Source organism: Chrysoperla carnea, chromosome 5 (assembly GCF_905475395.1).
Source record: "Chrysoperla carnea chromosome 5, inChrCarn1.1, whole genome shotgun sequence".
Taxonomy (NCBI): Eukaryota; Metazoa; Arthropoda; class Insecta; order Neuroptera; family Chrysopidae; genus Chrysoperla; species Chrysoperla carnea.
In genome coordinates, this window is record NC_058341.1 from 65,217,540 (window position 1) to 65,235,916 (window position 18,377).

Here is an 18,377-nt window from a genome sequence, read left to right on the forward strand (position 1 = left end):
GATGTCAATTTTACGTCATATTTACGTCATTTTTACGTAAAAATCTTACGTCAGCAAGGCGGAAATATTGACTCAAACCTGACTCATCTTTGACTCATATCTTGCGTAATTATGACATTATGAGTCTTCAGACAATGTATTGAGTGTGATGCGCGCGTAATGATATCATTTGATCTGTAGTTGTTTATGTGTATACAAGAACACAGCCAGTCAGTCTTATCTATAGAGATATGAAGATAGAGAACGCTAGCCTGTAAGTGGATGCGATGTACGAAGCGAGAGAGAAAACTGCCAGTAAGTTTCCCTCTGTCCTTGTCTAGTACAAGTATATTACTTACAAATACATATAATAAGTATGTATGTATACATATGATTATGACAAGGACACAGGGGAACTCACTGACAGTCTTCCTTGTCATTCATCATATCGCATCCACTTACAGGCTAGCAGATCCCTCGCGTTCTTTATGTATAATAAGTATACTATGGTCTCATCACTTGTATATCACTTGAAGTTGTACACAAACGATACAGCGCACATCATTCACAGTATTTCAGTGTCACAAAAAATACACGAATTGTAATCCCTGCATTTTTTGTGGCACTGAGTATAATACATTCCCTCTTTGTTTTATACATAAGAACGTCCTCTTCTCTTTGTTTTGAGATTGTTGCCAAACTATACATATACAACATTGTTCAACATTGTTGTATTTAGCGACTTTAGCCTCGATTCGATCCAATTGATCCAGTGCTCTAGTGCTCTACCAGTGCGTTAGTAGCACTACCAGCAAAGATAACAACAGTAATACCATCTATACGAAGAAAATTTAAGTTTCATTTGACAGTTAGTAACTGTCATTTCATTTGTATTTAATTGACATATTATTATTGAGCATTTATTGAGTAAATTAATGTAAAAAGCAATGGCAGGTAAAGCTCGTAACAATATTAATAGACTAGAAACAGAAATTGAAAAGAGTCGAGAAGAATCGAATTGGAAACGTGTTATTGAATTAGCTGAACAATTAAAAACACGATCTAGAAAAGATGGTAAAATGTTACACACAAGAACTGTACAACATAACCTTGAGCTTTTATGTGTCTGTTTTAGAATGTTTATCAAATTTTCTAATTGGAGAGGGTCGTTTAGAATTGTATTTAGATACAAATCCACCAATTGAAGCAAATGCACCAAAGGCCAGATCTGGTTTATCAGAAGCAAAACGATATCTAAAAGAGGCTGCGAATGATTTAGGTAAAAAGGCTGGTGTTGCCTTGGATGCACATCTTCTGTTAGGTAAATTATGTTTTGCGTGCGGACAATATTCAGAAAGTTTGGAACATTATAACTTAGCAGAATTACATACCCTTACTGAAAAACATCTTCCAATGTAAGTGAGCTCGATGCTTTATCTATTTTAATATACGGTGTGACTATTAGTACTTACAAGGAGCACGGTTATTAATTAACGAAAATAATAACATAGTTTTCACGGGTTGGCCACGCATTTAAATAAAAGAGCACGAGTCTGCGAGTTTTTTGCCCTTGTGTTCACTCTGTGTCCCAAGAGTTAAATATGACGGCTGAGTGGATTTTTATTATCAAAATACTTTTGATATACAAATTAAACATATTTTTTTGGCATTTTTAATAATACTTGCGATAATTAATAGCTCGTTTTTAATTTATTTAATCGGTTATTTATTTCTAGATACGAAAAATAGTTTGAAAAATGAATGAAAATGACGATGAAATATTGTAGTGAGGTCAACAAATTCAAATTGGTAGAAATAATGAACGTAAAAATACGTGTGATACCTTTGATTGAATGGGAATGATGTCTAGAAAAATGTGCAAGAATCGTTCTTCAGCACATAAAAAATTGAAAAAGTTGTAAATAATTAAAGATGAAAAAAGTTATTTCGTTTTACGCCAATATTTCATAGACTATTAATATTTATGAAAGTTTATTTATGTGGTTTTAGGGATATATGATATGTATTTGATATTATATATCTCTAAAACCACATAAATTGTGTTCGTGGAGACATGAAACGAATGTATTTCTCATATGTTCCCGCTACTTTGAGGTGGATCCTCAAGCTTTTTTCGATACTTTTATGGTTACACTTCTGGGAGTGGGACTTTTTTATTGAAACTTTCATCCTCTTTAAGAATGTTTTTTAAAAATTTCATAAATATTAATAGTTTATGGCGAAATGCCTTTTTTACATCTTTTCTTGCACATTTTCTAAACATCATTCCGAATTCAACGAGCTATAGCACGTATTTTTACGACTATTATGTCTATATTTCAATAATTTGAATTTATTGACCAGATTATTGCAAGTATTTTCGTTTATTAAGAACCGTTTAATAATCACTCCGTTTTAAATATGTCTCGTATTATATTTAATATAAATAATCAAAATTATTTGTTTAAAACAGTCGTAGTTTAAGAATAGTGGCTGAATCGTTTGCAATTAAAGGAAATTGTTTAGAGAAAGCAGACCCAGCTGGCAGTCGATTCAAACAATCCGAAAGAGAAGCAGAAATGATGAGATGCTACGAACTAGCATCTGATTTAAGTTTACTTTATTTACAAGAGATTGACAAACTCAATAATAATACTCAAGGTTCAATTACAGGTTAGTTTTAAACACACTGATTTTTGCATGTTTTATCACAAATAGGAAAAGAGTATACATGCTTATAATCAAATAATGTGTTATTTTTAACTGTACGGTACCACTCAACTATTTCTCATACAATATCAAGTGTGTATAGCGCTGGTATTATAATATAGGCACATGGGGCGACAAATTTTCAGTGGCGGTGAAATTCGGAGGATGAGGGAAAACTTTTCTCCTTGTTATTAAAAATGCTTTGAAAAGTGGAAAAAAATGCTTTGGAAAATTAAAAATTATAATATTTAATTTTTTCATTTTCCTAAATTGAAAACAAACAATTGGCTGAGTTAATTTTTGAAATACCATGTATTCGCACCGTGCGTGAGTTTCGTTTCCATGATAACGATACACTACTTTAATTATAGAATTGTATGGATGCATATATAATTGTATGGATGCATATATAATTGTATGGATTGCATTTATGACTTACATCGAAAATTTAATATTATTGTCTAACAAATTTAAATAAATAATTATGATAATTTATATTTGAAAAATAATATTTGTGCAATTTGATTTCTTATTTTCACAATTTTTAATGCATTAAGTTTAATTAATTAATATTTTTCAATAATTTTAATTTGACATTTTCTATAACATTCACATGTAAAGAACTACAAATTAGTCATAACAGCCTCCTTTATCGCCAAAATTTTTCACTAGAAGCGCTAGCATCGATTTTATTGTCCCTACCATGACTACGCACACAACGAATAGAAATACTATATAGACTTTAAACTTTTGCCGTTCAAGTACTTTGAGGGTCAAAGGTCTCGAAAATCAGTTTTTTGTGAATATCTCATTTCTTTTGTCTTCCATCGTATTAACATTCATTATAAAATGTTGTAGAGGATAAAATTTTCTACAAATTTTTCTTGAAACATTTTTTTGTTTTCTCTATTTCAAAAACGTTCTAACGTATAAAAAAAGCTTTCAGACAAATAGTATCTCAGCGATACTTACCTTAGTTCAGGGTCAATATTTATAAATATATGGCATTAAAAATCTATTTAAGTAGTATTTAATTGATAATTAAGTGAAAAAACTGTATAATAGTCAAGATCAATCGTGAATACCAGTCTGTTATGCGGTTTTTTTCCATAATTATTCATGAAATACTACTTAAATAATTATTTAATACCTTAAATTTATAAATAGTGACCCAGCACTGAAGTACGTTAAGCTGAGCGTAACACCTTTTGCACCCTCTATTTCGAAAATGGTTCAGCTTACAAAAAAAAGTTTCAAGCAAAATTTGTAGAAAATTTTATCCTCTACAACTTTTATAATAAATGTTAATACGATTGATGGCAAAAGAAACGAGATATTCACAAAAAACTGATTTTCAAGACATTTGACCTTGAATATATAACGACGCCCACGCGGAATCATATGTGACTTTTGTGACATTTGTACTATCAAAATAAAGGTTTGTACAAAAATTCAGACTATTCCGTTAGATTCCGAGTTTGATCACTTATATTGAATAAGATGATCGGGTTAAGTCTAATAAAATAAAATAGACTATCAGGGTAATAAAGAAAAAATTAATGCATCTTTGAAATTTTCCACAGTTGTTTATTAGGTTAAACACACATTTGCAAAAAAAGTCTTGCTCTCAGGGGCGTACCTAACCCCTTTTTTGGGAGGGGCTTTTAACCAGTTTGTACAAATAACAAAAAAAAAAAAAAAAAAAAATATGCATCAAATAAAAAAAAAGTTAAGTTCTAGTAAAGTATTTGTGCGTATTTTCGTTTATTTTTCGACTTTCTTGCTTCAAAATTGATCAAGATATGCCACTTTTAATTTTTTTGCTCATTCAATCAAATGAAAAAGTTTCCAGCTTGTAAACCGTTAGAGATAGAACAAAAGTTTAAATGTAAAAGTTAATCCTAAAAAAAATTACCAACTTTTATTTAAATCATTCTTTCGTAAACATCACAGTTTATCCGTGAGGGCGCAACTTAGGAAAAAACTATGGTGCCCATTTTCTCCAAAACTATAAAAAAAGTGTGTTGATTTTTTTCAGGTTAACTGCAACTAGTAGTTTTGTGAAACATTCTAGAATTCCATTTTAAAATTGGCATATCTCAATCAACTTTGAAGGTAGAAAGTCGAAAAGAAAAACGAAAATGTGCACAAATACTTCAGCTAAAACTTTTAATTAAACTTTTTTTTATTTGATGCATAGTTTTTTTTTTTTTTTTTTTTTAAATTTGTAAATAACTGATTAAAACCCTCAACTACCCCCTAAAAAAGGGGGCTAGATACGTCCCTAAGAGATAGACTTTTTTTACGACGATGAAGTGTTTACAACATAATAAACAACTGTGGAAAATTTCAAAGATGCATTAATTTTTGATATTTAGTTTAATTGTACTACTTAGTTAAATATAAAAGAAATGATAAAATAAATGTTGAATATAGGTTCACATAGTCCACAACCTACAAATACCATGAGTACAGTGAATACAACAACAAGTAGTGGTAATAAACCAATGATGATGGGTATAATTATGGAAACAGCTTTAAAACGTTCACCATTGTTATATATACGTAACAATAAATTGGCATCAGCTGTAGAACGTTATCGTTCTATATTAACAGCTGTAGAATCAAATAGCACACACGAATTACGTTTACAATTTACACGTCAATTGGCTGAAGTATTGTTACGTGGTGTAACTGGTAACTCATATGTAACACCAGATAAACCACCATTATATGGTCTATCTAAACGTGCTGCTGGTCATGATAGCAACGCCACTCCATGGAAACCTAAGCGTTATGTTAGTTTGAATCAAGTAAGTACCATGGTATCTATTATTAGCGAATTTTGAAAAAATTTTGCAGAAAGTACTTTCCGTTTTTAAATGATATCAGGTAGATTTCTGTGATCATTATTCCAAGTGACATAGCGGATTAAAGTCCAAAGTGTCTATTTCGCTCTGGCAGTAAATTATTCTTTCTCAATCACAAACTGAATCACATTTTTAGTTTCTTCGAATACGGAACCCTAAACTCGTACTTGAAACATAATATCTTAGAACACTCTCCATTAAATTACCTTTCAAACAAAACAAAAAAATCAAAGTCGGTTCATTCGTTTAGAAACTACGATCCCACAGACAGACAGAAAGACACACACACATAGCGGTCAAATTTATAGCACCCCTCTTTTTGGTTCGAGGGATAAAAGTAGATCGTACGACAAAGCTCACTAGCACTTTTTGGAAAAGAATAGTGATAATTGGAGTTTACGCAAAATAATTTTTGCTTTCGCTGAAGATACGTTACTGTTATTCAACACTCGAACAAAAAAGAGAGATCTTATAGGTTTTACCGCTTTATGTGTGTGCCTGTCTGCCTGTCTGTGGCATCGTAGTTCTTAAATGGATAAACCGATTTTTATTTTTTGTTTTGTTTTGTTTGAAAGGTAATTTAATGGAAAGTATTCTTAGCTACGTTTCAAGTACAAGTTTGGGTTTTGTACTCGAAACATTTAAAGAGAGGCATTGATATTCAAAATTGTCTCAGTTTGGAGAAGGCTATAAGGAAAAAGGTAATTTTATGGAGAATGTTCTTAGCTATGTTTCAAGTGTGGTTTAGGGTTCCGTAACCGAAACAACTTCAATTGTTGATAATTGTATACATACTAAATTTTGTACCGTTGAGTATGTTCGAATGTAGGACGTAGAATTTTGAATTGTCCTTTTATGAAAAAAATATTTTTATTGTTATTTAGGTTAAATATTTTATTCGAGTTTTTTTTTTCAGGAATACAGTAGACTCGCGGTAATCCGGCATCCTTTGTAATCCCCTTGTAAACTATAACGATAATTTCAATGCATATTTATTATAAATACATGAATTCTTCTTGACTGAAATTAGGAAATGATTGAAATGTTATCAATTTGATATGTAATTTGTCGGATTACAAGGTATTATTTTTCAAAACCTTGCAAAACGTTTGTCGGATTACCGTGGGTCCACTGTATTTTTATATGAGTATTTTTACGGGGATATATTGTCTGGTCATTCTTTGATTTGTTTATTACAAATAATTGATTTGTTTTATTCTAGTTTATACCAAAAAATGAAAATGAAGAAATCATTCTACTTCTATTGATCTCAGAAGCAATGGCTGTTCACAATGCTGTTCTTTCACAATCACCAGAATTTAAAGAAGCACGTATACGAGCCTACCTTGATGCAACATGTGTATACGATTTATTAACATTGGCAACAGTTCGTTGGGGTCAAACGGAACTCTTGTGTGAAGCATTAGAACGTGCTATGAAATTCTCATTTGACGAGCCACATGTATGGCATCAACAAGCCTTATGCCTAGTTACCATGGGTCGTTACAGTCACGCCTTGGATGTCCTTAAACAAGTCAATCGTATGCAACCCACATTGGTGTCTCCATGCTTATTAGCTGCGAAAATATGCTACGAACACATGAACTTGCCAATTTTAGGTTTAAAATGGAGCGAGAAAGCATTAAAAATTGAAAAGGAAACAAGTTCGCCACAAGGATTATTGGCACGTTGTCACATTTACGTTGGTATTGGTTACCAATTAAAAGCTACTGCGGCCCAACTTAAAAATGAAAAGAATCAATTTAACGATTTAGCATTGGAAAATTTTCAAACGGCTATCACTGAAGATTCTAATGATCATTTGGCTGAATATTATTGTGGACTACAATTAGCATTAATGGCACGTATTAATGAAGCACTAACACATGTTCGCATGTCATTGGCATTACGCCCTGAAGGTTCAGGAGCATTACAGTTGTTAGCATTACTATTGTCTGCATCCAGGCAACATGGTGAAGCATTACGACTTGTTAACACAGCATTGGATGAATATCCAGATTGTTTGAATTTAATGAATGTTAAGGCACACTTAGAACTTCACGAGTACGGTGGTGAGCAGGCCTTGAACACAGCCAAACAAATGTTAATGTTATGGAAGAATCAATATGAGAGCTTAACAATTAATGAAGCACCAGAGTGCGATCGTAAGAGTGATACACGATCAGTATTTCAATTGTATACATCAGAAATGTCTGATAAAGATTCAAGTTAGTACACTTAGTTTTATTGTACTTTTACCTCTTTTAACACTCTCCACCCTTCTTCCCTTTGCTAGAATTGCGTCTTATTAGTTGTAGCATCTCCCACGCAGTTTTGGAAAGTGGTACAATTTTGATTTTTTGGAACATTTTAAAAACGATAAGGTTTATCGTAAAAATTATAATTTTATGATAATTATCATTAGCAAATTAAAGTTTTGAATAAAAGTTGTACCTATTTTTATTCCAACTTACCAGCCACATCTCTCTTTTTTAATATCGAGATCAGGCCCATGCGCAGGTTGTGTGCATAGTACCCCGATGTATATTGAATGAGAGAAATAAACCGGTTAGCCAATCTTCAAACATTATTGATCTAAGATATGTATTGAGACGGCAAGGGTGAAAAGCAGCGTGCATTCGTCAGTGTTATCAAAGGCAACCCTGCCAGATCGCAAAGCATCTAGTAGACATTCGGAAAAGCATCTTTATTGCAAATATTGAGTGCTTCGAGTGAATTTTTGGCACCCCGTCCAGCAATACGTTTTCGCCAAAGTTGAATTTTGTCGATCCAGATGTCACGGAAATCATCGTGCAAAATTTAATATTCTAGTTCAATAAGTCGAGCAAGAGTTTTCATTAAAATTTTTCATTTTATTGAGAAGTTAAATTTGATAAAATATTGTGATTATTCAAAAATCGATCTATAATCTTCAACTGAATCAATCTGTATATTCATGCGTCTGTTATGACGCGAATTTTGGCTTCCGCACTTCTATGTCGTATTCATCGCAGATATCGCTCATGGTTTTGAAATTTTTCTGAACTCTTCTCCAGCGCGTCCTCTTCTTTCAATCAAAATATATTTCACCGCATCTGCCAGTGCGATAGCCTCGCCTTAAAATATGCATTGATATCTGATTCGTCAGTGGAAATGCGCCTCATAAATGGGTGCATTTAAAGGACTATATGGTTAATTCAAAATTTATGTGGACAGATTCTCAATGGGGGGGGGGGGGGTTTAACCCCCCAAAACACCACTCGTGTTCGATATTCTCTATTTTTTCGCGTTTTTTAGGATTTGGACACCACCACAGTGCCTTCAAATTGAGTAGAGGGTTGAAAATTTGTAGTTAATGTTGAAAGAGAATCGACAGGTAAAAAAAACACATTCTTAACATTAACTAGAAATTTTTAACCTTCGACCTCAATTTGAAGGCACTGTAATGGTGTCCTAATTCTTAAAAACCGCGAAAAATAGTGAATCTCGACATAAAAAAGAGGAAGGTGGCTTGTAAGTCTACTTTTTTATGCTGCAAATTTCTTTATTTATCACATTGAAACTCCTTTGTTAAATCGCAATTAAACTGATAAATGATTTAGTCGATAACATCTCTGCAAAAAGTTATCGAATTTTGACCCGAAATAGCTCATTTAAAAGGTTCAGCCGAAGCACCCGAAACATAAAAAAAAAGTTTTTAATGTAGAATTTAACTAAAAACGAAACTTATTTTTATCATTTAATTAAAGTCAAAGAAATGAGAAAATGGAAGTCTCCCATTACAAATTGTCTAAGGTTGAACTTTTGTTAGTAGATAGTTGGCGTAATAAGTAAACGGAAAATTATCGTCTTTCATTAAATTACATTTGCAAACATTATCTACTGTTACTGATTTTCTGTTTACTTATCACGCTAACTATCTACTAACAAAAGCTCAATCTTGCTGAGACGATGTTTGCAACTGTAATTTAATGGAATACGATGATTTTCCGTTTACTTATTACGCCAACTATCCACTCACAGAAGCTCAACCTTGGTCATTTTGTACATTTTAAAATTATTTTTGCAATGTCTAACACTTAGGAAGACGCATTTTACAACATTTTTCGAATTGAGGACTTACATTTTCTCATTTATTTGATTTTAATTAATCGATAAAAATAAGTTTCGTCTTTAGTCAAATTGTACATTTAAAATATTTTCTTGTGACGTTTCGGGCCCTTCAGCCGGACACTGTAACGCATACTGCTTGGAAGACCAATAGCTTACTCATGTATTGGGCCAGCACTATCGATAAAATGTGTTCTCAACCTTGCTAAAATGATGACTTAAAAACTGTCACCAGCTCTCCTACCAAAATTTGTTATTATACTTTTTGCAGAGATACAGCTGTTTGCTAGGTAAAATTTTGTTCCTTTAAATATTTGGTTGTGTATAACTGAATGCACTCATTCACTAAATGTTCGTTTACGTCATCTGGATAATAAATCAATAATAGATATTACGGACACTTTCCAGATACGTGTTCCATATTTATGTCTTACAAATCCATAAAAAATTTAAATTATCTTTTCAATGGAGGGTGGGTTCTTTGTATCCACGGGTTCTGGGCTACAACTCAAAAAGCCCTTCAGTAGATTCGTTCCTGCCCCATTCGGAGCTACATGAATGAATGAATCAGAAACTTTGAATATCTTTTCGTATTTGTGTCTTCGAAAAAATGTTTCGAATAAAAGTTGTTGGTATTTTGATGAGAGACTTTGTTACAATTGTTTTGCTCTATCTCTAACGGGCTACAAAAAAAAAAAAAAACACGACACTCTCACTTGTTGATATCTGAATCAAACAAATTTGAAAAATTTTAAATTAGTAAAGATGTCGTTATCGTACTAAATCTAAGTAAAATAAAAATTCATCAAATGACGTCGAAATAAAAAAAATTAATTTTTGTATCCTTTTTTTACATTTTTGAATTTCAAAAAAATATTTATAATTGAAATGAGAGATTTATAAGGAAGATTCTCGCAAAATTTCAAAGAAATCGGTTGAGTAGAACTTTAGATATCGTGTCAACCACCTCCAAAAATGTAGTTTCAAGAAAAAAGCGTTTTAAGTTTGAGAGACAATTCTGGCAGAGTAACTCGAATAATAATATTACTCACTTTGGATTAATCGGCGATCCCAGATCCATACATTGAGCCTTCTTCTACTTCATATGAAATGTCTTGCCAAATTATTTCTGCTCACCGAGCTGTTTTGTCTTCTTTTGAATCAGCCAAAGCTCTCAGTACAGAGCGATCAATTCAAACTCCGTTACCAGAAAATCCGCTGTATTTCCAAAAATAATTAGAATTACGAAAAATCCGTTGAAATACATATTCTTAAGATTCCAACCTTTAAAAATATGATTTCTTTATAAAAAAAATCGATTTCTTCATATTTCACTTCAAATTCTCTTAAAAATACGAACAACTTTTTCAAAGTTTCTCATCTAGAAAGTTTCTCAAATTTCGGATAGCTGGGAAGGATACATGTTTATTATACCAAAAAGTTTGTTTTGGTGTACCCAATAGTCCCTTGAATAAGTAAAACAAGAAGTTTTCAGACCTTTGAACAGTCATTGTATGTATATTTTGCATAAACTATTATAAGTTAGTAAGTAAGCAATGTAATTTGATATTTGTGCAGGTTCGTTACAAGCACACAGTGTGGCTGCATCACGAGTAGAACAAGCATTAAGTGAAGCAGCATCATCATTAAGTAGTTTTTGTCCTAGACCTGGACCACAACGTGCATGGCAACTGTTATTACAAATATGGTTGTTACTTGCTGAATTATATTTAAATATTGAACAAATTGAATCCGCACAAGAATGTGTTAAACGTGCTCAAGAAATATATCCATTATCACATCATATTATGTATATGGTAAGTTAATACAAGTTATTCACTTTACATAGTTGCTAACTAAATTGCAAAAAAGAAAACGCAAGCAGCAGACATTCTGTACATTTAGTCTAGTGCCTATATCCAAAGTAAGGTAAAAAGTTCGGAATAATTCCGAGTAACGGAATTTTTTTTAAACGTCTATTCGACATCTACCCTAAAATAAACCCTGGAAAATCCTCATCAATATGTTGTACGCGTGATTATGGACAGAGCCTCAAATGTAGTAAAAATCGATTTTTAGCGAATATCTTGGTATCTGTGGATTCTACGGACATCAATGTGGTTTCCAAATTAAAGGTCTTATAATTTTCACCTAAAAATAGTATAATCTTGCAACCTTAGGCCAGAAAGTTCGATTGCCTTAAATCACACACGCTAGACCAGTCAAAATTCTGGCTGCGAGTTGTATTTTTCTTTTTAATCTCCTAGTTGAAAGTGTAATCTAAAGATCGTTAAAATAACGATTGAAAGTTTTTATACAAATTACTTTAAATTCCATACAAATTTTTTTGGGTGTTGGACCTAACTTTCCGAGTTATTATTGCATTTAATCGAATATCGAAAGAAAACACGCTAGTTACAGAAAAATACTTTAGCCAAAAGTTGACAAGGACAATAGAGAACATTTGTCTGTGCCCATGAGTATGATCTGAAATTCTAGTTTCAAGGCCATTTGAAAAATGATCTTGAAAATTTACCTGGACTTAAAAAGTTATGAATACAGGCGAATGACGTTTATTGTCCTTGATGACTTTTGTCTAAAAAATTTTTCTAAAGGTAGTGTATTTTTTTCGATTAAATGCAATAATGACGTATTTTTAAATCACATTTCTTTCGAAAGCTGACGAATTTCGAAAAAAAGTTTTAAATAAAAATGTGAGTTTTTTATGAGGATCAACTTTCTAATTTAAAGTGTCATTCTATCTCTTACCTTTTAGGATTGAAATTGGCTATTAAGGCAACGCGGAGAACTAGATCTAATCTGATGTCAGATGTCAGAACATGACGCCTCCCATTAAACTCTGCAAATTTTTTTAAAGTTTTTTTCTTTTTTTTTTTTTTTTTTGGATTGGTTCACTACAAAACGAGCTATTAGCCATAATAGATTAAATTGGTTCACCCTGTGTAGCACATCTTTAAGCTCAAGCTTGTTTATCCTTAAAAGGAGCCTTGATAGAGTCCAAAAGTATTCACGATAAATAAATTAAACACTTGCAAATTTTGTGTATTATAAACAAAAAAATATGTCGCGTTTTTTTTTTTTTTTCAAAGTATATATATTTATTTAATTTTTTCTAGCGTGGATTAATTCATGTTTATAAAGAAGAATGGAATGAAGCTAAACTATGCTTTCAAAACAGTGTGGCAGTAAATCCCAGGCATATAAAATCACTACAACAACTAGGACTAATCTATCATTATTTAGGTTTACAACGTGTAGCTGAGACAACATTACGAGATGCTTGTAAAATTGATCCAACAAGTCATCAAACATGGTACGAACAATCAATTCAATCTAAACATATACACATATCTTGCTATTCAATTCTGTATCTATGAAATATACTACCCCCCAAAAAAAATGACGCACTTAAAAAATTTTTAATTTTCTCGAAATTTCAAATAGATCCGATATAGTCTAATAAAATTAAATAGAATATTATGGTAAAAAAGAAAAAATTAATGCATCTTTCAAATTTTCCACAGTTATTTTTTAGGTTGTAAATACTTTGTAAAAAAGTTAAAAGTTCTAGTTGAAGTATTTGTGCACATTTTCGTTTTTTTTTTCGACTTTCTAGCTTCAAAGTTGTCGAGATATAAAAAAAGTTTAAACGTTAAAGTAATTCCTTATTAAAAAATTAACAAGTTTTATTTGAATCATTCTTTCGTAAACATCAGTGTTTACTCGTGAGGGCGCAACTTAGGAACAAACTTTGGTATCCATTTTTTCCAAAACTATAATAAAAGTGTGTTGATTTTTTTCAGGTTAACTTCAACTAGTGATTTTGTGAAACATTCTAGATAATCAAAAAAATTCATCGATTGAATGAGCATCATTTGATTGAATGAGCAAAAAATTCTAGAAAACACTTTCAAAAAATTTAAGAAAATTTCGAAATTTTCGAAAATTTTTGAAAGTGTTTTCTAGAATTTTTTGCTCATTCAATCAAATGAAAAATAAAACCATCTTGTAAACCATTAGAGATAGAACAAAAGTTTAAATATAAAAGTTATTTCTTATAAAAAAACAAACAAATTTTTTTGAAATATTTTTTTCTAAACATCCCTTTTTACCCGTAAGTAAAACCCGTAAGTATTTTTTCTAGAATGTTTCACAAAACCACTAGTTAACCTGAAAAAAATCAACACACTTGTATTATAGTTTTGGAAAAAATGGATACCAAAGTTTTTTCCTAAGTTGCGCACTCACGGGTAAACAGTGACGAAACATGTTTACGAAAGAATGATTCAAATAAAAGTTGTTAATTTTTTTTATAAGGAATAACTTTTTTATTTAAACTTTTGTTCTATCGCTAACGGTTTACAAGATGGATACTTTTTCATTTGATTGAATAAGTAAAAAAAAAATGCATTTTAAAATTGGCATATCTCGGTTAACTTCGATGTTAGAAAGTCGAAAAAAAAACGAAAATGTTCACAAATACTTCAGCTAGAACTTTTAATTTTTTTATTTGATGCATAGTCTTTTTGTATTTTGTAAAAAACTGATTTAACACCCCCCCTCCCCTGAGAGGTGGACTTTTGTTCTGCGAAGTATTTACTACACCTTAATAAACTACTGTGGAAAATTTCAAAGATGCATGAATTTTTTTCTTTTAGATATTGAGTTTAATTGTACTAATAGCTTGTAATTTATAGTTTTTGAAGCAATGTCAAAAATATTTTATCATCCCTTAATATTTTAAGCACAGGGTTGAAATGTTGAAAAAAATTCATTAATTTGATATGAATTTTAAAAGCTTGTACGGGGTGCATAAGTATTTATACAAGAAATTGAGTATGTGCAATCGAAATATTGTTTATTTGTCTTTAAAGTGGTCTTATTTTGAACTTTAAATGAGTTTTTAAGATCGAGTTATTCGCCAACAAAGTAAATTAAACTGCCATATCTCCTCAAATAATTACCATACATAAATAGTCCTCAACTCAGGCATTTTTTTGTAATTAGAGACTCTATATCATTGTTTGTTAATGTTTTTTTGTTGTTGATAAATTGATTTTTTAGATTAATTCTTGTTGTTTTTTTGGTAGTAATTTTGATTAAGCAGAGAATAACTTAACCAAGAAAGCTCGTACGAGGTTGAATAATTAAAAGAGAATTGAACAAGTTTTCATGTATTTTTATTGGATTTTTTATAAAAAGTTCAAAAACAATTAGAAAACTTTTTTCTCATAATTTGAACAGTCGCCACTAAGCGATGATATAAATTTTTTAACTTTTTTTCAAAAACATAAAGGTTTAATCTTTTAATCTTTCGACTGAATTCAGGATTGTTTCTATAAGGCCCTTATTTGACGAGAAGTTTAATGTAAAAAGTGTTTTGCTTTGTTGATGAATAAGCTCATATAAAAACAATATAAGCTCATTTTAAAAAGAAATAAACACGTTTTCGATTGCACATACTCAATTTCTTGAATAAATACTTACGCACCGCGTACAAGCTTTTAAAATTCATAACAAATAAATTAATAAATTTTCTCAGCGTTTCAACCCTGCGAATAAAAGATTAAGGGATGATACAAATGTTTGAGATATAAACTCAAAAACTAGAAAATACAAGTTAGGAGAAAAAAGTAGTTTTTTAGAAAAAATAAATTGGAAAAAATCGAAATGAAGGAAGTTATTTTTAAAAAATAGGAAAGGTGCGAAAAACCTGTCTTTTGTAAAAGAAAAAATAGGGAAAAAGAAATTTAATAAAAAAAAAATGGGGGGTTGTAGCACTAAAATAAAAAAAAAAACAGAGTCCAGCTTAAGAACTACGATGGAAACTTTATGAGAAAACACGTTTTTTTTTGCGAAAAAATCGCATTTTCGCCATTTATTTTCTCGGCTTGTATGAGTCGCTGAAAATTCGTTCGAGCCTCAAATTGTAGCTTTTAATCCGCACAATTTTCGAAAATGCAAAAATAGTAGCTTCCCAAAAGCCGTGCATGATCGGTAATGAAGCATCCTACGACAATTTAAAAAAAAAACATTTTCTTCGTTAAGAGCTGTACTGTAACCTCTACATAATTATTAATCTCGTATATGCATGATGAAACCGCGAAAACGCAAAGGAAAATGGGAATTTATAAACTATATTGTATAGCATACATACAGTGTATGCCTTTTGTTGGTGTCACCTTTCCAGCCCCCTTAACCTTTTTTATGATGCAATTTTTTCAAAAAAAAAAAAAAAAAATCCATTGAAAAATACTAGTGGTACGTTTTTTCGCAATTTTCATTTCAATACATAAGAAACATAAAATAAGCGGATATCCGAGCTTTTTATGTTTTTAATACGGAGCTCCGCTATAAGATGTCAGGCTCAATTTTCATTATTTTCCACCGCAAGCCTTTAACTACACTTTTCCATAGTTGCCTAAGATACCAGACTTGTTCCAATAAATATAACCGCGTGCGCCGTTGAATTCGATTCTACGTACACAGAATTTTTTGTGTGGAAAAATCAATTATAATTTTGTAAAATAAAAAAAAAAAAAAAACACGGGTTGCACTCCGGGAGTGCCGGCAGAAGTGAAAACTTGAATATTAACGTTGTGCATTTTTGATATTTTGGAATTGGAATAATTTTGCACGAATTGCTTTAATTATCAGTATGAAAGTACTATCATTTATGTGGTAGAATACAATATTTATTTATTGCGCTATCATACACAAACATGACAATTTCATGAACGAACATTTTTTACCCATTACAAAAAAAGTGTACAACGCCGCTAAAGAAGTTTTCACTTAAAAAAAAAAAAAAAAACAAACAAACAAAAATTATATTTTTAATAAAAAGGCAACCGCACACAGTGTTCCCAAGCGGTCACCCATCCAAGTACTGACTATACCCAATGTTGCTTAACTTCAGTGATCGGACGAGAGCCGGTGTACTGACTGTGACATAGTCTTACGCTTTTTCGATCAGGCCACGTGTCCTGTCGCGAGTTTAACATTTTTTACCCATTACAAAAAAAGTGTACAACGCCGCTAAAGAAGTTTTCACTTCAATAATTTGTCGTTGTCCTAATGATTTGCAGTAACGAGATCGGTATCGGTTGGCATACTATGTGTATTGTGTATGGATACATTTAATGAATGCATTTATCTTGATTCTAGGTTTATACTAGGTAGTGTTTTAGAATCGTTAGAAGAATATGATGCTGCTAGTCAATGTATGGCAGTAGCATTATCAGAAGAAATGTGTTCACCTGTTATGACATTCTCATCTGTACCATTATGTTTTGAATAAATAAATAATTTAATTTAATTTAATTTAATTATTATGGATATAGGTATTATTAATTTACTATACAGAGTGTGTGTTTTCATAATATGCCCATTAGGAGAATCAATGTTAAATATTATTATTATTAAACACATAAAATTCATCTTTTATTCGTAGAGAACACACCGTATGGTCGATCAACTGAGTCGATCATAGCACTCAATGCGGACAAAATTTCGTTAAATCATGCCCACGTTCAGAATTAAAATAAATTTTATATTTATATTTTGTATATGATTAATTTCATTTACATCTGAAAGATGAATAAAGAAAATAAATATTTAATAAATTTAACAATTAAAGTTTTTGACAGACGAAATCTCTCAATTTGATATTTGTTTACGTTATTGTGTTTATTATGCTTACTTTTTTAGCTGATCCAAGGGGAAAAATTTAATACATTATATTTTAGCTTTTATACAGAAAGAATATATTTTTATACCATGTATATGAAATACATCATAGTATATTAAGTTTAGTCCAAAGTTTGTAACGCTTGAAAATATTGATGCTACCAAAAAAATTTAGTGTGTTGGTGTGATGTTCATAAAAAGTCCATTTTCGGTTGTCTGTCCGTCTGTCTGTCAACACGATAACTTAAAAACGAAAAGAGATATCAAGTTGAAATTTTTATAGCGTGCTTAGGACGTAAAAAGTAAGGTTGAGTTCGTAAATGAGCAACATAGAGTAATTTTATAAAAAAATTAATAACTTTTGTTTGAAACATTTTTTTGTAAACATCCCTGTTTACCCGTGAGGGCGCAAATTAGGTGCAAATTTTTTAGTATGTAGTTACATGTTTGTGGCTATCTAAGAGTAGATCTATCTAAAAGTAGATATAGCTATCTTTCTTTATTTACTTGATGTAAAAAAAAAACGATTCGGTCATCAACACTGTCTATACATGGTATTTCAACAATTGTATGAACGATTTACAACATACAAATATTTATTTAATAAATCAATCATTATGTTGAATGCATTGAAAATATTGGATTGTATTTTCTTTTAATAGTATTTAATAGATAGCCGTAAGGTATAAAAATCGTCATACCTCGGAACTCTATCTATGAATATCTACCAGTCTATGAATCTTTATAAAACCCGTTCGACTCCATTGTTTAAAGCTTACTTAAATAGCTAAAAACAAAAATTTGTGCGATCTTGGATTTTGGATCCGTAGGAACTATCTTGTAAACCGTAAGAGATACAATAAAAGTTTAAATGTAAAAAATTGTCCTTGTAAAATATAAACAACTTTTGTTCGAAACATTTTTTTACCAACCATCCTGTGAGGACACTAATTAGGTCAGAACATAAATTATTCCATAAGGCTAACTAAGCTTGGCTAA

General features: G+C 31.0%; 1 protein-coding gene across 1 annotated transcript; it reads left to right on the plus strand.

The window, feature by feature from the left end:
- The first annotated feature begins 881 nt into the window (after nt 1-881).
- Nucleotides 882-17,214, plus strand: LOC123299663 (tetratricopeptide repeat protein 7B). The gene is made up of 8 exons (XM_044881952.1): nt 882-1,053; nt 1,115-1,394; nt 2,453-2,652; nt 5,125-5,501; nt 6,781-7,786; nt 11,247-11,485; nt 12,806-13,002; nt 16,857-17,214. Exons 1-8 carry the CDS (start codon nt 927-929, stop codon nt 16,987-16,989), a joined length of 2,559 nt encoding a protein of 852 aa, XP_044737887.1. The 5' UTR covers nt 882-926; the 3' UTR covers nt 16,990-17,214.
- Nucleotides 17,215-18,377: the final 1,163 nt, after the last annotated feature.

Excerpts from the sequence above, each read along its gene's own strand:
- LOC123299663 (XM_044881952.1), top strand. The coding sequence starts at position 927 with ATGGCAGGTAAAGCTCGTAACAATATTAATAGACTAGAAACAGAAATT. Across the intron at positions 1,054-1,114 it reads AACACGATCTAGAAAAGATG|AATGTTTATCAAATTTTCTA; the intron begins GTAAAATGTTAC and ends TGTCTGTTTTAG. Across the intron at positions 7,787-11,246 it reads AATGTCTGATAAAGATTCAA|GTTCGTTACAAGCACACAGT; the intron begins GTTAGTACACTT and ends ATATTTGTGCAG.